This window comes from Halichoerus grypus, chromosome 13 (genome assembly GCF_964656455.1).
Source record: "Halichoerus grypus chromosome 13, mHalGry1.hap1.1, whole genome shotgun sequence".
Classification (NCBI taxonomy): Eukaryota; Metazoa; Chordata; class Mammalia; order Carnivora; family Phocidae; genus Halichoerus; species Halichoerus grypus.
In genome coordinates this window covers 71,662,901-71,681,381 of record NC_135724.1, presented here as the reverse complement: position 1 = coordinate 71,681,381, position 18,481 = coordinate 71,662,901, and the positions used below count along the sequence as shown (strand labels likewise).

General features: G+C 62.1%; 2 protein-coding genes across 21 annotated transcripts in view; one reads left to right on the top strand and one right to left on the bottom strand.

The window, feature by feature from the left end:
- SFI1 (SFI1 centrin binding protein) overlaps nucleotides 1–6,369 on the top strand; it is a 97,076-nt gene extending 90,707 nt beyond the window's left edge. For 13 of the 14 annotated variants that reach the window (XM_078060738.1, XM_078060743.1, XM_078060736.1 and 10 more), the window contains 10 exons: nucleotides 990–1,150; nucleotides 1,552–1,626; nucleotides 2,250–2,324; nucleotides 2,473–2,649; nucleotides 2,723–2,985; nucleotides 3,743–3,847; nucleotides 3,943–4,174; nucleotides 5,402–5,715; nucleotides 5,951–6,062; nucleotides 6,156–6,369. In XM_078060738.1, the coding sequence (XP_077916864.1) occupies nucleotides 990–1,150; nucleotides 1,552–1,626; nucleotides 2,250–2,324; nucleotides 2,473–2,649; nucleotides 2,723–2,985; nucleotides 3,743–3,847; nucleotides 3,943–4,174; nucleotides 5,402–5,715; nucleotides 5,951–6,062; nucleotides 6,156–6,260 (1,619 nt within the window). In that variant the 3' untranslated portion in view covers nucleotides 6,261–6,369. The remainder of the gene's footprint in view (nucleotides 1–989; nucleotides 1,151–1,551; nucleotides 1,627–2,249; nucleotides 2,325–2,472; nucleotides 2,650–2,722; nucleotides 2,986–3,742; nucleotides 3,848–3,942; nucleotides 4,175–5,401; nucleotides 5,716–5,950; nucleotides 6,063–6,155) is intronic. The other variant, XM_078060747.1, reaches the window with a different exon arrangement.
- The window catches only part of PISD (phosphatidylserine decarboxylase), a 51,107-nt gene continuing 38,941 nt past the window's right edge, over nucleotides 6,316–18,481 (bottom strand). For 2 of the 7 annotated variants that reach the window (XM_036074596.2, XM_078060750.1), the window contains exons 2-8: nucleotides 12,408–12,633; nucleotides 10,732–10,897; nucleotides 9,298–9,534; nucleotides 8,976–9,114; nucleotides 8,647–8,793; nucleotides 8,259–8,419; nucleotides 6,316–7,636 (exon numbers count right to left, since the gene is read on the bottom strand). In XM_036074596.2, the coding sequence (XP_035930489.1) occupies nucleotides 7,412–7,636; nucleotides 8,259–8,419; nucleotides 8,647–8,793; nucleotides 8,976–9,114; nucleotides 9,298–9,534; nucleotides 10,732–10,897; nucleotides 12,408–12,460 (1,128 nt within the window). In that variant the 5' untranslated portion in view covers nucleotides 12,461–12,633 and the 3' untranslated portion in view covers nucleotides 6,316–7,411. Of the gene's footprint in view, nucleotides 7,637–8,258; nucleotides 8,420–8,646; nucleotides 8,794–8,975; nucleotides 9,115–9,297; nucleotides 9,535–10,731; nucleotides 10,898–12,407; nucleotides 12,634–16,169; nucleotides 16,234–16,610; nucleotides 16,842–16,870; nucleotides 17,318–18,481 lie in introns of those variants that run through there. The other 5 variants (XM_036074591.2, XM_078060749.1, XM_036074589.2 and 2 more) reach the window with 4 other exon arrangements.

Genomic DNA, 18,481 nt, shown 5'->3' with positions numbered 1-18,481 from the left:
GTTAAGGCCTCGAGTCTCAGGCACGCCTTGGCAGCCCAGGGGAGGGGCTGGGTGCTGGAGGAGGACGAGCTCAGGGCGACGTGTCGTAAGACACATTCAACAGAGAGCCTGGTACAGGCAGGGTCAGATGCTGGCTGTGCGGCCCCAGCAAGGCCTCTCTGAACCTCAGTTTCTCCATCTGTAAAATGGGAATAATAGTACCTGCCTCTTGGGGTTGTAAGGATCCAGTGAGAGGTACCCACTTGAAGCAGTATCCAGGAAGCATCAGCACTTGGTCCTAAGGCTTCGCCTCCTGGCGTGCAAACCTGCCCTCCCTGCCCCCTCCAGCAGGTCCTGGAGGACACCCCATCTTGGCATCAGTGCCCTGGTACCAGCCCCCTTCTGTTGTCTCTAAAAGAAACTTGTCTCAGGGCTTAAGAAAAGGGAAAAACCTAAAAGAAAAACAGCAGAAAGTGCTTGCTCTCCCTCAAGAGAGAATCTGGTGACACAGAACAAAACGCATGCCGCAGCCTCTGCCTGCCTGCAGAGCTCAGGACATCCGACCCGGCCCAGCAGACAGCGCGCCTCCTCCCAGGCCTGGCTGGCGCTGCTTGGACTCCCTGAGCCTTGGTTTCCTCCCTGGCCAAATAGGGCCATGGCCGCCCACTCCCTCGGACAGAGGGTCTCCTCTGCGTGTCCGGCAGCATCCTGCGGCCGCTCCACGGGGGCGCTGCAGACACGTGGCCACCGTGGACAGCCTGGTGCTTCTGGCCCACCCTTGGGGGCACAGCAGCCCGGGTTCCGGTCCCCGGGGTGCTCGCAGCCACTGAAGGCGGCCAGAGCTGATGTCACAGAGTGGCCACCGTCCCACGTGGCTGTTTCACCGAGCGTGGGCTGACACCCCAGCTCTACCCCCACGTGACCTTTTCAGCTCTCCGAACCTTGACTATTGCAGACTGATTCGGAGAAACCCTCCCATAAGAGCGACCTCTGACTTGGATCTGCCTTAGGCTGTCTCAGGACGTGGTTTCGGCGCTGGCGGGACCGAGGCCAGAGGGCGGCCCAGCAGAGAGCCCAGCTCAGGAGGGCGGCTGCGCATCATGGCCGGTGGCGGCTGCGGCAGGCCGTGGCCCGGTGGAAGGCGCACCATCTGGGCTGTGTCAGGAAGCGGGTGAGGCAGGCGGCGGCTCCCAGGCCGGAGACCACCTGGGGAAGAGGAGGGCTCTCTGGCAAAACCCACGATCGCCAGGATGCTGGGTGGTTGGGGTCCTGCGGGCACAAGGCTGCAGGGACCTTTCTGGGAAGGCTGAGGGAAGCCAGCCTCTGCGTCGGGTCTCCTCCAGGCAAAAGATGGCCGAGTAGAGAAACCTGGCTCATCCTGCAGCATGGGATGTCAGAGCTGGGGGGCCTCCAGAGTCACCTCGATGCTCGTGCAGGAGGCCTTGGCTTCGTCCAAGACTCCTCTTGGGGATGGGAGGACAGTTCTCTTGGGCCCAGAGCCTCTCACGCCGAGGCTGCGCCCAGGTGATTGGCACACGGGGCCCTGACTGCTTTTAGCTGCTCTCTCCCCAGCTCCTGCAAAGGCGGGGTGCCCAGCTCCTGGCCCAGACCCGCAGCCGGGCCTGCTTCCGCCAGTGGAAACAACAGGTGGGAGCCAGCGAGAAGCCCCTTCCCCTCCCACTGCTTCCTGAACCCACATTTAACTTTTTTATTATTTTTATTTATTTAATCTTTACACCCAACATGGGGCCCAAACTCACAGCCCCAAGATCAAGAGTCTTATGCTCCACTGACTGAGCCACCAGGTGCCCCCACATTTAAAATGTTTAATTCCACCCTCGTCCCAGGGCTCCCCCAACCCCGGTCATTTCCCGGCACTGCCCGGTTCCTTCCACCTGTGACCTGTACAAGCCCAAGGCACTTCAGGGCCCTGTTTCTACAGTGTCACATTAAAATATACTTTAGGGTAATATCCAAAAATTAATATGAATGCATTTTAAGTCTTCGCCCAGGACGTGATAAAACACCAGGCCGGATTGCATCGTGCCCAGCACTGCCCCCGCTGGCTCCCGTCCCCGGGGCTCTGCCTTTGTTCTTCCCAGAGGCACACTCCTTGGTCCACCGCCTCAGGACCAGGCAGCGCTGGGCCCTTCCCAGTGGAGAGAGGGCAGCACCTTGCTAGAGAAGGGTCACAGAGTGACCATGACCCCGTGGTCAGAGCGGCCTCCCTGAGGGCAAAACTTCCATGACCTTCTCTCTCCGGCCCATAGCTGGCGAACAGGAGGCGCGAGCAGCAGGGCACAGCCCGGGCCCTGTGGTTCTGGTCCTTCTCACTACAGGCAAAGGTAATGGGGGCTCCCCCCCAGCTGTCCCTGCCTCTCCCAGGAGGGGACCTCGCTTCGGAGGAGGGCAGGCTGGGCCGTGGGGACAGCCCTGGGCGGGGGGGAGGCTTAAGCAGGAAGAACTGGGCCTCAGCTCCTCCTCGCCCTGCAGGTGTGGGCCGCGTGGCTGGGCTTTGTGCTGGAGAGGAGGAGAAAGAAGGCGCGGCGGGAGCGGGCCGCACAGGCCTACCAGCGGCAGCTTCTCCAGGAGGGCGCCACGCGCCTCTTGCGCTTCGCGGCCGGCATGAAGGCCTTCCGGCAGCAGCTGCATGCCCAGCAGCAGGTGCAGGTGAGGGGCCCCCCACCCCTTCTCGCGGGGAGTGGGTAGGACACGGCAGGACCTGACCAGAGGCCTGTTGCAGGCAGCTCACAGTCTCCACCGTGCCGTCCATCACTGTGCCATGCTCTGGAAACAGAAGGTTCTGGGCCAGGGCAGGGAGCCTCGGCCCCTCACGTGCACCATGCCCAGCAGGAGAGTGACATTTGACAGACCCCTTTCCACCTGTGTCGCGGCTGGGGCTGGGGATGCCGCCCTGGAGACCAAGAAGCCACGAGATCCTCATGGGCCCCGAGGAGCTCTGGGCAGCCTGTCTCTGGCTGCTGGGGACCCCCACCTCCTGGAGCTGTGAGTAGCCCATCCCTCGCCTCTTCTCCTTGCTTCTTGCTTGGAGCAAAAACTTGGACTACACAAGGAGGGAGGGTCACAGCTGAGCGGCGTGGACCCCTTTCTCCAGCAGGACCCTGTCTCTCCCATTCCATCAAGCCCAACCGAAGGGACCTCAGCCTCTGTTCCTGCAGCACGTGGGGGAGAGAACATGTAGTTTTAAAAAAAGGAATCGGCTGTAGGGCAGCCCCACCCTCATGCCCCCAGACCTGCCAGTCTCCCTGCTTCTCCCCTTCCAGCCAGGAAATGGGCTTCCTCTAGGAGGCCCCGCTGTTCGTGACCTGGCCCGTCCCCGCAGAGCCGGCCGATGCAGCTGTCGGCTCCCAGAGTGACCAGCACTGCCTGAGCCTGGCGGAGAGGTCACCACTGGGGTGGGGGACTGGCCTGGGCCTCAGTCCGCTCCGCTTCCCTTGCTGCCGGACCCCGACAGGGCCTGACCCCGACGAGCCCGCTCCCCCTCTGATGTGGGAGGAGCACCCGTGTCACTGGGTGGCTGCAGAGGTCAGATGAAATGAGGCGGGCGAGGCACCCCCACGGCATCGGGCTCACTTCATTGGAATTACGGGAAGTACTCTGTGGCCCAGGCCCACTCCAGCTCACCTGCTGACCTTGGGCCAGGGCCTTTCCTTCTCTGGCCCCCAGTTTCCCTGTAAGATTGGAGGGGGTCGGACTGGATGCCCCAGGCGGCCGAGAGGAACAGGCCTGTGTTTCTTCCCAGCAATGCTGCCCGCTTGGCGAGAAAGCAGCCTCGACGCCCACATTTCCTGCTGGAGCCAGTGCCGAGCCAGAGGCCCCTGGGGTGTGGCACCCTCGGGGGGAAAGGGTATGCTGTGTGGTCCCAGGGTGGGTGGCCTCCTTCCTTCCTGCTCCTCAGGCGGGTGCTGCGGCCTGACCAGCTCCTGCCGTCCCTCTGCTTAGGCCTGAGGCACCGAGGGCGTGCGACCCAGGTGTGGCCCAGCCCGCAGGCCCTGCCCTGACGAGGCCTTTCCTGCCAGTGGCCTGGACAGCACTGGCCCCAAGCAGCCCCCTGCCCCAGCCCGGAGCCCTGCCGGGTCACCCTGGCCCGAAGCTGCCCCCCACGTTGAGTACAGGCCCAGAGCTGCTGCCCCCTTCGTCCTTCATGCCATGTGGGGTGCAGGCACCTGCCAGGGTAAGTCCTCCTGGTCACCTGGGGTCGCATTCTTCGGTCTGGCCTTCGGTGCTCTTCCTCACGCACTCGGTGCTGTAACCACAACGGTACTCGCTGCTTCCAGAGCACTGCCGGCTCGGGAAGGTGCAGGGAGGCCGCTCGTGCCTTCACCCAGTGTAGGCGCCCCTGTCCTCGGGACACAGTAGGGAAAGGCTGCTGAGGCCCCGGCTTGTGAAGCTTATGTCCCAGAGGTGGAGACCGAAGAAGAGCCCCGGACATAGATGAAGACACTGCAGATCACGGAGGGTCCTGCAGGCCCAGGGGAAGCATCTGGATTTTAAGTAGAAAGTGGTGGGGGCCGGTTGGCAGCTGTGATCCCATGGGCCAGCAGAAGGTGCCGGGAGCCCGGATTAGGTGTGGCTGGGCTGTGGGCAGAGCCCCCCGTGGGAGGCAGACTAGGCAGGACCTGCGCCGATGGGTTTGATAAGGGTGAGGAAGGAATCCAGGATGGCTCTTGGGTTTCTGGCTTGAGTAACTCCAGAAATAATGAGTTCTACTGAAAGAGGGAAAACAGGGTGGGGGGAGAGGCCTGTCTGGGGTAAAGCCTGAAGAGTCTGTCTTGAACCTGTCCAATTTGGGATAAAGCAACAAGATTCTGAGTGTGGCCTTCGGGGAGGAGGTCAGGGCTGGAGAGCAGAACTGAAAGTCTGAAATGTAGTTGTTGAAGGTAAACCCCTGGGAACCGAAGAGAATGGCTCCTGGGAGGAAGGGGGCGGTGGCTCCCCGGGGCATGTGACAGCCAGATGGGAGTCTGGGCACAGATGGCAAGGGGGTGCAAGAAGGCACGAGTGCTCAGTAATAGAGGAAACAGCGGCAGGGTTGGGCCCCCCCAAGAGTTGATGCCCACAGAGAGCTGGTCAGTGGTTACCAGGGGGCATGGTCACCAGAAGGGAATGGAGGGTTGTAGATGTGTGGTCTGCCCAGGACAGTTGCCCTGGACCACTTTTCCTCGCTGAAGTGCAGGGGCCCAGCTCAGAGCGGGGCCGGTGCCGAGCCAGGCCCTGGGGCAGGGATGGGACTGGACTGCATGGGTGTGGGTGTTCTTGGGCTGCCTACGGGACTTCATGTCAGGTCTGAAGAAAGGGGCAGGGCCAGGCCCGGACTGGGTGAGCTGGTCGGTGGGCAGCCTGGGTGCCTCTCCCCCAGCCTTCCTCCCTGCTTCTGTGCTCATCTGTCCTCCCTTCACAGGCGTCTGCACAGCCCACCACCCCTGGGCTCACAGCCCAGGCCTCGCCATCCCCAGCCGGTGTCCCTCACTCCCGCCTGCTGCTTCCTGGGGACTTCACAGGCACCGGCGGGCCTGGCTCTGCAAGCGCGGGTGCACAGCTGAAACTTGTCAGCACCAAAGGTGCCTGGGATCCCTCCATTCGGCCTTGGCCGAGCCGGGACCGTGGTCGAGATCCAGCTTGTTCTGTCACCAAGGGCCCCACGGACCTGGAGGCTGAGCTGGAGGGCATCCAGCAGCAACTGCAGGACTATCGGACCATGAAGCAGAACCTCTCGTAAGACCCAGAAAAACCCCAGCTATTTCTCTGGAGCGGGCTGCCAGGGTCCTTGGGGCAGGGTGGGGAGGGGGTGTCCTGAGGCCCACCCACGGTGCCTGCGGAGCTGGGTGGCGGAGGCCTGCAGGGGAACAGAACCGCCCCCCCCCCAAAGTAGCAGATGCGCTGCTTCCCCACCTGGAGGCGCGCGGCCAAGGGCCCAGCCAGGTGGGCAGCAGGTGTCTCCCTCGGGCAGGTCCTGCCAGCGGCAGGCAAGAAGCCTGCGCCGGTGGCTGGAGCTGAGCCACGAGGAGCCCAGGCCGGAGGACCAGGAAGCAGAGCGGCAGGTGCAGGAAGAACTACAGGAGGTGAAGCCCCAGGCAGACCTCGACGGGCTTCCCACCCTGGCCCTCCCGGCCCTGGGGCTTCGCTCAGCCTCCCCTCCCCTCCCCATCCCCCAGGTGGAGCGGCAGATCCAGCAGCTGGCCTCTGAGCTCCAGGCCCAACGCCAGCCCGTCAGCGCCTGCATCGCCCGCGTCCAGGCCCTGCGGCGGGCTCTGTGCTAGTCACTGGCCCGGGGAGGCCTCAGCCCACCTCCAGGAACAGAACGCAAAGCTGCAATGAGTTTTATTTTTTATTTCAAAATGTTGCAATTAAATGAGTTACTGGTCAGAAGTCTCCCACTTTTCATACAAAAATACTGTGCTACTGATACAGTTGAAAGAGTTCAAATGGCTTCTCCTGCAGGAGAAATTCACAGCGTCCCCGGGAAACCTGAACCCTGGCCCCCACCGTCCGCGGCTCCCTAAGGACCGTGTACCTGTTACCTGGGGACAGGTGTAGGCACTGACCCGCCCGCCTCCCAATACACCAAGGCTCCTTCCTCTGCCTCCAACACAAACCCCTCAATCAATAGCAGCAACTTACCATGTTTCTGTGGGTCTGGATATGGGGGGGGGGGGGGTGGAACGAGCTCTCCCCGGCCCCTCCCTGGCCGCCACTACCTGCCTGTCCATTCTCTCTGGACACCATTGTGGGGGGGGGGTTCAATAATTGGTCTTGCCTACTGGAAAGAGGACTCGCCAGCTCGGGAAGTTCGCTCACTGGGGCCGGTCAAGCGCCATGCCATCAGTCCCACTCGTGTGATGCTGGCGGAGTCAAGGAGGAGGTGTTCAGCCACAAGTGCAAGGAGACGGCTTTTCCCAAACGAGCAGGGTGGGGTGAATTGGGAACAGAAAGCCGTTGTGTTAAAGGCCACGTGGCGCTGCTCTGGGGGCAGCACAGCCCAGTCAGTGCAGGGGAGGCAGAGGGGAGGCTGAAAAGCAATGATGAGAGCAGCAAGAACGTATATAACCACTTCTGTCTTACAACAGAAATCAAGACCAACTGAACACCCAGCCAGGAGATGTAGGGTCTCCAGTTTATACAATAGGTTAAAAAATCTCCAAAAGGGAATTTGAGATCATCTTGGCCTGCAACTGTTCTTTCTCTTTAGGGTGGGAAGAGGGACGGCGTAGGTCCAGGGCCGACAGGGGCTCTGACCTCACCCACACCTCAGAACGTCAGGAACTAGTCAGCCAGGTCCCGCGTGGCCGGGCCCCGTAGCCCTGAGACTGTCCCCGCCCCAGACAGCCGTGGAGGCTCCCCGTAAAAGACCCTCCCGTTTCTGTTTAGAAAGCTCCCTCAGTAGCTTTCCTCAGCCGCCAGGAAGGATGCTCTAGAGGGAGCCCAGAGCCTCTCCAAACCGGATCTTCTGTCCCGCTTTCAGCTTGAAGTTGAAGTCCTTGGGGGCCTCAAAGATGAGCACGATGGTGGAGCCCAGGTTGAACTCGCCCAGGTGCTCGCCCTTGCGCATGGGGATGCCCTCCTTGTTGGCGTGTGTCACGAAGCTGAAGTCATTGTAGGAGCCCTTGCTGTACCGCGGGCTGTTCGTGTGCAGGTCCTGCAGGAGGCCCGGGGCAGTGTGTGTGGCATCTGCTCCTGGACCCAGAACGCCTCTCTGCTGCCTGTCCCCCTGTCCCCAACCCAGCCTGGAAAGGGAGCTGGGGACAGCGACTCGGCCCATAAGCCTAACCAAATGGTCCCCAATAGCAGCTGTGAACCGGGACCCGGGGGGGGACATAGAGGAATCAGACCCCACTCTTCTCCAGCACCCCGAGCAGGCGAGGGGCAGCCACAAGCTGACACAAGGAAAGGCAGCCCCGCCCCCCACTTCTCGGGGAAGGGGGGGCACTAGGTACCCCCTCAGACACTCGGCTTCCAATCAGCATGGTCCACCCTGAGCTCCATACTCCCCTTGGGTTCCCAGCAGAAGCAAAGTGCAGGCTGGGAGGTGAACCCCCTCCCTGTCCAGCCATCTCCAGATGAGCAAGCGACAGCACATCTGGGGCCAGAGCTGGCAGAGCAGGAGCCCAGGGCCCAGCCCCTCCTCGGGGCAGCTGCTCCACAGGGCCAGGCCGGGGACATACCCTTCTAGAACTTATGGTCCCAACGGACCTGGCTCCACGGGAGAAGGGGTTGGGGGGACCCCAAGTAGCCCAGCCCTTGGGCCTGGCCCTGCTTACCCGGTCAAAGTAGATGCGTATGGAGCCCACGTTGGTGGCCCCCACGGCCGTCAGCGAGAAGAAGCCGTGTTTCCAGTCCCCAGTGAGGACCACCCGCTCGTTGTGGCAGAAGAGCTCTTTGATCCAGCGGGCCATGCCGGGATTCACGGACATCAGGGAGCCTGCGGGGGCAGGGACACTGCCATTCCCCACCCGGCAAGAAGACCAGCCTCCCAGAGCCCCACGTCCACCCATCTCCTTCCAAATGCTGAGTGGGCTAGGCCCCAGGCTGCCTGCCCCCTGCCGCCCCCACCCAGCCAGACTAAAGCAGTCACTTCCCAGTCTCAGCACCCCAAGTGTGGAGCCTCGGTCCCTCGACACCAGAAAAGGCGTGAGGCTCTGGGCCAACCTGGGAAATGGCGCCGGTGGGAAACGGTCCAGTCAGTGGGGGAGTGGAAGCAGTGGTAGTCCCCGGGGGCCAGGTAGATGACACAGTGGTAGAGCTCGTTCCCTTCTCGAGTGACCAGCTGGTTCCTGAAGGAGCCGCAGGGGGTGGCTGCGGGAGGCAGACACGAGGGCCCGGCTCTCAGACAAGCACCTGAGCCCTCAGGGAGGCCCCAAAGCTCCACGCAGCAATTGCTGGCCCTTCCCTCCCGACGCATTCCCGTCCTCCTCCGTGAGGACCAGCCCAGCCACGCTGCCACAGGGTCGCAAGGCTGCCACCAGGCAATGACCCACCTGGCGGGAAGGGCAGGTCATCCGTGGAAGTGCGCGGACCCAGGAACGACTCCAGCGAGTAGGTGACCCCCTTCACCTGCTCCACCTCACAGTTCTTCACCTGCCCAAAGTTCAGGATCTTCCCGTCCGACGGGCTGATCTGGAAGGGCCGAGAAAGTCTTGCTACTAGGGAGGCAGGGTCTCTGCCTCCCCGGGGGCCCAGCCTGGGAGGAGAACCCACGGGCCACCTGCAGAGACGGCAGGGACTGGATGTCGAAGGCAGGGGCAAGAATCCCATCTCTGGGGGGGCGGGGGGGGCGTGGAGGGCGGGGCCGGGCCTCACCACGCTGTGCACGCCACAGACGGGCCGGGCCTGCGGCTTCAGCTTGCGCCGGAAGAACTCGCTGAGGTTGCGGTAGTGGTGCAGGTCCTCCACGGCGGCCTCCTTCATGTTCACGCCGAACGTCCAGATGTACAGGCTGTAGACCGGCCGGCGCAGCCAGTGCGGCAGCTCCACCTGGTTCAGGCGGCCCCAGGCCCGCGACAGCAGGCGCGTGGGCACCGACTTGTACAGGGCCACCTGCGGGCCACAGACAGGCAGATGCGCGACGGCCCCGCGTGCCCCCCAGCGCCCCCCCCACCCCCGGCCCCAGAGACCTGGGCACCCCGCCACGGCTTTGTGATGTGGTTGTTGCCCACCAGGAACCAGACTGAGCTTCCCACTCTCACAAACCGAGAACTGGCCAAGACCGACACAGTGACTTAAACTCAGGGGCGTCAGGCCCTACGCACTTGGCGCACCGTCCCCAAGGAGAGGCCGGCCAGCGCGGTCCTTTAGGAAAGGCGGGGCGTGCCCGGCTCTGCCACCCGCACGGAGAGGCTGCGGCAGAAAGGGCCGGGGGCCCCGGCGGCGGGGGACTCTACAGCCCAAAGCGCGCGTCCGGTCCGACCAGGAAGCAGAGGACACCCCCACACCAGATGCGCTGAACCACGGTCACCAGAGCCCGCCCGCCGGGCCTCCCCCAGCCAAACTCTCGGGGCCAGGCGACCTGGAAGGGGACGCCTCTCAAGCCTCAGGTGCCGCCGCCACAGCAGGACCTGCCTCTAACGGCGGCTGGGGCCTGTCAGCCTGACCCAGACACCAAGTCCCCAGGGTGTAAAGGCAATTTCATTCCAAGTTTAAACACCTCTACGCTGTACTCAGTCAGTGGCGCCCCAAACTCTTCCCAGCTGACGCCCATCAGAGCCCAGGGTTCCCTGCTTGGGGTCAGCCTGCCCAGAGAGCCCAGGGCCAGGGAGCCGGGCAGCCCTCAGGGCGGCGGCCCGGTCGCTCCCTCACCCAGCCCTGCCTGGGCTACCAAGTCCAGAAACACCCTAAGGGGCCCAAACAGGCACCAGGCTTCCTGAATCACCCTCTGGCATCCAGGAATTAATTTGCATTCTTCTCAAAATCACCTCTAAGCTCTCTTCTGCCCGAACACAGGAAATCAGACACATTTTCTGAATGCCCAGTGTGGGTTCCTTCCAGAAGCAGAGCCCCCAAAGGGCACGAATGCAGGCAAGGAGAAGAGGCAGCGTACAGCAAGCCCTCAGGGCCACCAACCAGCCTGGCCTTCCCAACCAGCTTGCCTGTCAAAATGACCATCCCGAGGGCTCAGCACCCACACCATCAGCTCTAATCGAACAACTGTCTCCTCCATTCTGCGTCCGGGATCCCAACCTTAGGCCCGCCCTTGGGTGTGGAGGGGAGCCGGGCCAGCAGCCTGTGCACACTTACCCTGCTCACGGGCCTCCATCCCACCCGGCTGAGCGGTCTGAGGGCACCGAAGGGCAGGAGGTAGTAGAGGACCGTCAGGGGCCAGGAGCGCAGTTTCAGGGCGGGTCTGGACATACAGCTCAACTGTCCCAGCCTCCGCCTCAGGGCCAGCTGAGGGAAGTGCAACCTGCAGAGCAGACGTCCGTCACGGCCGGGTCAGCGGTCAGGGTCTGGGAGGCCCCGCCCCACCCTCGGCAAGCTTGCCTCCCCGCGGAGGCCGGCAGCACTGGCCGTGGTCCCTCAACCCAACCCAGGCTGAGGTGGGGGCTCCGCTGCCTTTGTTCGCCAACTCTCATCCCAGTCTCACCCACCTGCCCACCAGCTAAGGAGGACTGGGAATCGGGGGCAGCACAGGGAAGGTGGGGTGCACAGCCTGCATCACAGCCCCCTCCCCCCACTCCTGGGGCCAGCTCTGCCCGGAGAGGCACCAGGGAGCAACCACTGCACTGCGGGGTCTTGGAAAATCTCTTCCTGGCGCTAGGCCTCGTTTCCTCATCTGATCAATGAAGGGATTGGGCCTGACAAGATCCCAAAGGAAAACCCCCACGAGCATGCACCTGTACACCCCCACCAAACGGCTGAAGCTCCACCCACCTGCCTGGTCTTTCTACATCAGATCAGGTTCTCCAAAACAGACCCAGAGACTGGAGGGAGGAACCTCCCCACCAGCCCTCAGACCACCTCCCAGGTCTGCTGGGGTCACACACCTGAGCCAGGCTCCTCTTTTCTCTCCCCAGACCCCACCAGCCCAAATTCAGTGCATTCAGCACAGGCTCAGCCTCGGGGGATCTCAGAGGCTGGGTGGGCCTTTCCACCAGAACCGTGGCCTCCCGAGATACAACAGTGACATCCAAGTCCCCTGGTCCCATGCCTAGGCACCAGGAAATGCTCCTGAGGCCCAGTGCAGCCACCAGGAGACCACATTCCCACCCACACTGAGAAGGTGCCCAGGCCTCAGTTTCCTCATCTGCAAAAAGACTGCATTCAACTGGATAATCTAAGGCTCCCATCTGCGCCTCTGTGCTCTCAGAGAAGCCATGTCCTCTGCCTCAGGTTGCTGAACAAAACCAAGGAACAAAGAAGCATCTCAGCTGATACTAAAAAGAAAAAACGGGAGAACCAAGCTGATGGTTGGGCACCTGCTGTTCAATGACTGCAATGGAAGACGCTTCTTTCCACAGCTCACCAGGCTCCCTGTCTTCCTTCTCTCCCACCCCACCCCACCGTGTTTCCAAAAGGTCCGGGAAGGGGGTATGGGCCAAGCAAAGCTGAACAAATCCCTGCTGTCCCCAGGGCTTCCCCCACCCGCCCTGATCACTGCAGAAACCCAGGGACCAATCCCAGAAGAGCGGCACCTCTCCCCGAGCGGAGGGGGGGGGGGGGAAGCCCGGGGTGGGGGCCTGGGAGCAGCAATTAGGGTGCAGCAGACAGAAGGCTACCAGCCCGCTCCGCCTCCCCAGGTACCTGAAGCGGGCTCTCCGACTCAGGCCCCCCTGGCCGGGCCCCTCCAGCCTCGGGGGCTGATCCCCTGGCCCCCTGCCGCCACCTCCACCGCGGGGCCGCTGGACGTGAACTCTGACCTTCCGGAGGTCGTGGCGGGGCACAGTGGGGTTAGGACGGGGCCGGCAGCATCTCACCATTTCGCCGCCGCTCGGAGCTCGGGTCCTCGCCGTGCCTCTGACTGACACATGGTGGGCGGCGCCAGGCACACTCGCCTTTGTTTCTCCTCCTTCCTCCCTTCCCCCCAAGCCAGAAGCTCCTGCGCTGTCACCACTCCTCGGGCTGGCCGCCTGGTGGCTGGTGGGCCGCTTCCCGGCGTGGCTGGGTCCCGCCGGCTCACGGGGCGCAGGTTAGAGGTCGGGGCTATTGCAAAGACAGGCACTGGTCACACCTGCTCGGGAAGCGGCGGGGGGCCTGCCGCCTGGGACACAAGCCCCTGCCCTCCGCCCGCTCTGTCCCCGGGCTTGGCCACCGGCCTGCTCCAGTGAACTGATGGCAGGGAAGGGGCCAGGCGCCTACAAGCCCAAGAAGCACAAGTGGGAACCTGAGTCCTGTGCTCCAGGCGGGAGCCCAGCGTCGGCCGGTCTGCGGCTCGGGCAGCCCCTCCCTCCCTGACCCACTTTCCATTCAGGTGCCGAAGTAGCATCTGAGGAATGAGAGAGCAGGAAGGCAGGAGAGGCACAGAGGGTGAGACACTGGACATCTGACCTGCTCCAGCTCTCTCCTTACTGCCCCCCGGGCCTCAGAGCCTCCCACCCCCGTACCAACCCCCACAAGGCCTCCTCAGCAGACGAGCACACACATGACCTGACCTGAGGGAAAACCAACCAGGATTGAAGCCCAAACCAGCGTGCCCCCCCCATCTTTGCTTTGGACAGCACTTTGGCCCTGCCTGGCGATCTGGGACGGGAGGATACGCCCGGCCTCCACAAGGCGCTCACAGATAACAGGGAAGGAGAACAAACATTCCACGGTTGTTGCTGTCTAAGCCCAGGGATAGTCAAGGCCCCCCTCAGCCTGGCCTCCAATCCCAACTGTAGGCTACAGGGGACAGACAGGTGCCTGCCACCATCTTTAGATGCAGAGATTCGGGCCCCAAGAGAAGCTCCCAAGGCAGAGAACTGACCCAGCCGCGGACGCAGTCCCAGGCCAATGCTGACCCCCCACACAGCCAACCGACTGACAAGAGCGAGAGGCTCCACTCGGACATGGCTCCACCCACACAAGGGTGAAATGTCGCCCTGGCAAAGTCACCTCAGCCAGAGGTGAAAATGCTAGCCCCTGGAGAGTCAAATCCCTGGGAGTGCAGTGAGAGCCAAGACTAAGGTCTGAAGTAAGCATGGATTTCCAGCCCTGACCAAGTGGCTAGGCCTGGGCCAGCCTGGGCCCAGACCCCTCCGGCAGAGATCAGCTCCCCAGGCCACTCGCCTGAGTGGCAGGACAGCTCACTGGGGGTGAGCCAGGTGGGACGGTGCCCACCACCCAGCCTCACCCAGAAGCACATATGGACACAAGCCTCCTCCGTCCCAAGGGCCAGGCCCAGGGACCCATGGACACCCCCGTGTCTATCTCCCACCCATGCTAAGCCTCCTAACTTTCCCATCCATGACAGTCGGGTCACCTCAACTATACTGCCCACGTACTGAGCCCACACCCCGCCCCTCCAAGGCCCACCAGGCCACGGGGCCCCACACTGGCCCCCTGTCAGCTCCCCAGGGAAACAGGCCCCGAGGTGTGACAGGCAGGCAGGGTCGGGCACGGCGCTTGGCTCCCAAGCACTCTTTCCCCCACTCTAGAGAGCTCGGACTGAGTGCACACCTGGGACTCACAGTGAGGCCAGTGAGGCCCTGTGGGAGAGGACGGGAGCCCGCGTCTCCTCTTGCCCATCTTCCTCACTAGCCTACCACCCGGGGCAGCGGGCCCCGCAGCACACTGCCAGAAAGACACCTGCCGGAGCCCGTACACAAACCGAGCTTGGCCCGAAACCTCCAGTCCTCAAAGGAGATTTCTGTGCATGCCTCTCCCATTTCATTCACCCCAGGGCGTCCAGTCCAGGGACTTGGCTAGGGCAGGGTGGGCCCTCACCCTTCCTCCTGCAGTGCAGGGGTGTTCAAGGAGGCTGGCCCAAGTTGCTGCTATCCTAGAGACTCTAGAAACTGCCCCAAAGGGCTGGCAGGATGTCCTTAGCCCTCAGTCCTGTCTCCATCACCACTCTTCCTCTTTGGAAATGGGACAGGGACCAGACTGTCAGGCTTCTTCCAAATCACCATGCATGGGCCCCAGAAGGTCCCCAGGGAGCAGAAATGAATTCATCTGTCCCCCAGGAAACAGGCCTGGCACCCTCTGTCCAGCTCAAAGCTGCAGGATGGAGGGAAGGGGGTCCCTAAGGGTCATTCATTCCTTCCTGCTTCCCAAAGGCTGAGCCACTTCCTAGGCCAACAGTGCTCCCGCCCTCCCCATTTCAGTGCCCCACTTGCCCCCACACCTGTGATGACCCTTGGAGCCCAAGTCAATGCTCGCTCTCTGGCTCCCCGGAGTGGGACTAGGGGCTCAGGCCCAGATGAGGAACCTGCAAGGAGGGTACCCTGAGGCGAGGAAGTACAGACACCTTCCCTCTCTCCCCAGTCTCAAGAACACTCTGTGAAGAAGAGTTGTGAGCTGTGACCAGTAGGAGTTTTAAGTTATCACAAGGCCTAAAGGCCAGCCACAATGCACAGGAGAGCTCAGAGGCTTTGGTAGGGGAGGGGACAATCCAGTTACTGCAGTCCTGGCTGCCCTGCCAGCCCTGAGAGCTGGGAGGGGCCTTGCAAGTCACAGGTGCTCTGTGGCTATGTTTCCTCATCTGGAAAATGGGAAGGGCCACTCCTCCTGCTCACTCCCTCGAGGCTCAGATCATAGCAGTGACCCTGGCCCAGAACTCCACTCTGTTCAGAGACACCACGCCTCACTTCCACCCTAGACCTTGGTGCAGCCTTATCCTGGACCTGACTCCCAACACCTCACCTCCGTTTCCAAACCCACACTCTGGGAGGACGGAGGTTTGCTCCCACTGGCAAGATAGAAGGAACAGGGTAGAGGCAGCAGTTCTGAAAGAGCCCAAACCACGGGGGCAGTGGCTGCCCTTCTGAGCAGGAGCAATGGCCCAACAGGACCAGGTGGGAGGGTGGGGTCACCTTTGTCTAGATGTCCTGTTCTGGCGGTTCACACCCGAGCAGTGCTCAATGTCCCCATCTACCCCCACAGCCTGTGATGAAGGCAACACTACCCCCTCAGTGGAATGGAACATTCCAACTGAAGTCAGATGGATGGACCCAGGCCCCAGGCCAGTTACCGGTTGCTAGAGGTGTGGGGGTGGGGGCTGGAGGGAGGCAGGCTCCTGCCTGGTTCCCTTGGACTCTGGTGGATTCAGGTTTGAGTTTTGGCAAGGCCAGGAAGGCAGGGACAGAGTCGGGACTGTCTGCCCCCAACAAGCACTCCCTGAGCACCAAGGGCCTTGCAGCCAGGCACAGCCAGGCACAGGTCCTGCCAGAGACACTGAGAAATATGCTCTTGCCCCCTGAGCGGAACTCTCACTGGGTGCCCGTGTCACTCCTGAAGCCTCAGCAGAAAGCCTCAGAGTCCCCAAGTCCTAGGTCTACCTACCTTTCCTTTTATTTATTTATTTTTTAAGATTTTATTTCTTTATTTGAGAGACAGAGACACAGAGAGAGCAGGAGTAGTTTGGGGGGGGGGGCAGAGGGAGAGGGAGAAGCAGGCTCCCGGCTAAGTAGGGAGCCCAACGTGAGGCTTGATCCCAGGACCCCGGGATCATGGCCAAGGCGGAAGGCAGAGGCTTAACCAATTGAGCCACCCAGGCACTCCCCCCCTGACTTTCTGAGCCCACTTCTCCCCCAGCTCACCTGAAGCATGCACAGGCAGCTGTGTCCAGGGGGGCCACCAACCCTTCCTCCCTGCGTTCCAGGGCTAGAAGCAGATAAGATTTCAGGAAGAGGAAACAGGGAAAATGGATTCTCCCCAGGTGAAATGGGCGAGCCATCTTGGGGAAGCTTTGGGCAAGAGAAGAGGAAGCAGAAGGGCCCAGAGAAGCTTCTTTAAAGCCGGTGGCCAGGGAAGGGCGGGTGGAGGATGGGAAGGTACTCCCCACAGGGCTGGGCTTCCTTAAATCTCCCAAAGAAAGGAATCTTCTCTCGGGGATGGGGCTCTGCGAAGGGCAGTGTGTCACCCCTATTCCGACCCCCGGGTGAGGAACTGGGAACACCTCCGGTCCCACCCAGGAACAGGGCCGCCTCCCTCCCCAACTGGTGCCGGTCAGGCCCCGTGGGCAGCACTGAGGCAATCACCCGGAGCTCCGGTGCAGGAGGGGACACGGAGCCCAAGCCCAGCATTTCCCCTTTCGGCTGGAGGGCCAGGAGATGCTACCCGACGCGGCGGAAATGAGCTCATCCGGAGCGGCCCGTGACCCACCATGTGGGGCAGGAGAAGCCCACAATGGGATGGAGACTGTGGGGTGGGCTCTCCGGCCCAGGGTCCCGCAGTTCCAAGGGGCGACGGGCACCCAGGACGCCCGTTCCGGGCTCCGGGCGCTCACTGGCTCACTCACCCGCAGGTGGTCCCGTTCCGCTGGGCTTCAGGCACCGACTCTCAGGGAGGCACCGCCTCTCAGGGAGGCACCGCTCCGGGGAGGAAGCCTCGGCGGGCGGGGACTCGGCTCCAGCCACTCAGACCGCCTGGGGGCGGGGGCAGAGGGCGGATACCGGACACCGGCAGACAGACTGCTCCTCCCTCCAGCCAGGCCCAGCCACCGTGCCCAGGGCCCCTTTAAGAGGAGGGGCTGCGGCCCAGGGACCAGCCCCCGCCGGTCACGGGATTTCCTGGCAACACCTCCTGGGCCGGGGCCATCCTCCCTGCCCACCCCGACCCGGGTAAATAGTCCCAGGCCTCCACATGCGGCTGACCTCACCCAGGGCCAGCTTCCTGGGACTGAGCAGAAAGCCACCTCCAGGCACCTCTTCTAGCCCTTGAAGCACACACACAGTATCTAAGTCCTGGCTCTTTGCCATCCTGAAGGTACAAGCTGCCCCCAGTCCCACCCCCGCCCCCTCTCCTCCAGGCAGACACCCCTACCATACAAAACCCCTGCCACACAAAATCTGGCCAGGCCGGGGAACCAGACCCAGTAAGCAAAAAGTCCCTTCTGGCCTCAAGGGGGGTGGGGGGAATTCGTGCACCTGTCCTCATCTGGGTCCATCCCAGCAAGTGCTCTGTGACAAGCTACAGACCTGGGATGCTGCAGCGGAGAGAAGGCCAGAAGACAGGGTCCCTCCTCATGGACTTCCATAATATTGGACACCCACAATGCACAGTAGGAACACGGAAGCAGGGAGCCCCCCTGGGGCTTAGGTTCCAGCACACAGCTGGTGAATACCCAACATGGGCTGCACCTCGCAGTTTCCTAGTCTGGGCCCACAGCATTCTCTGAGCCTCAGTGAGACTTAAGACCCCTTCTCACCCCAGAGCTCCAAGCAAACACACCGTAAAGACGGGATAAAAAGGAGTTAAAGCACAGGAAGATAACACAGAATCCTGGCAACACTAAATTCCAGAACCAGAAAGATCCTGGAGGACCATTCTGACTTCCCCCAAAGCTGCCGGCACTTCCAGACCAGGCCTAGTCCAAGTTACACTCGGGGGGAGGAATACAAAAGCCCAGGTTCTCATTTGCTGAGCAGCCTTTGGAACACCAATGCTCTCCCTGTAAAATGAGCAACAGGCCACCCCACGTCTACCGGAGTCCCTTTTTAACCACTGTAAGCCTCTTGGGCAGACTGGTGTTTAGAAAACTTGTAAGCCAGCCCACAGGTCTGTCCTGAGATCAGCCTTCTAGTCTGACTTCCACCACGTATGTTTCGGTAAGGAAATGCCTTCTAGATTCCAGACAATAGTTAAAAACGATTTCTGGGAAAAACAAAAATCCTTTGGTAAGTTTAGGTTCCCACCCTGAATGAGGTCCCTTCCAGCCACACTGGGTCCTCCCACCTTGCTGGGACTCCCCTGTGTGAGAGTGCCACCTAGTGCCACTTCAAGGCTCTGCAGGCCCCACGCCACTCGGCCACCAGCACCTGCGGACAGGCGTCCCCGCTCCGTCAAGCCCCTGCAGCTCCGTGCCGGGGGATGAAGGTAACGGTGGGGCAGGCGTGGCAGGTGCAGTCGG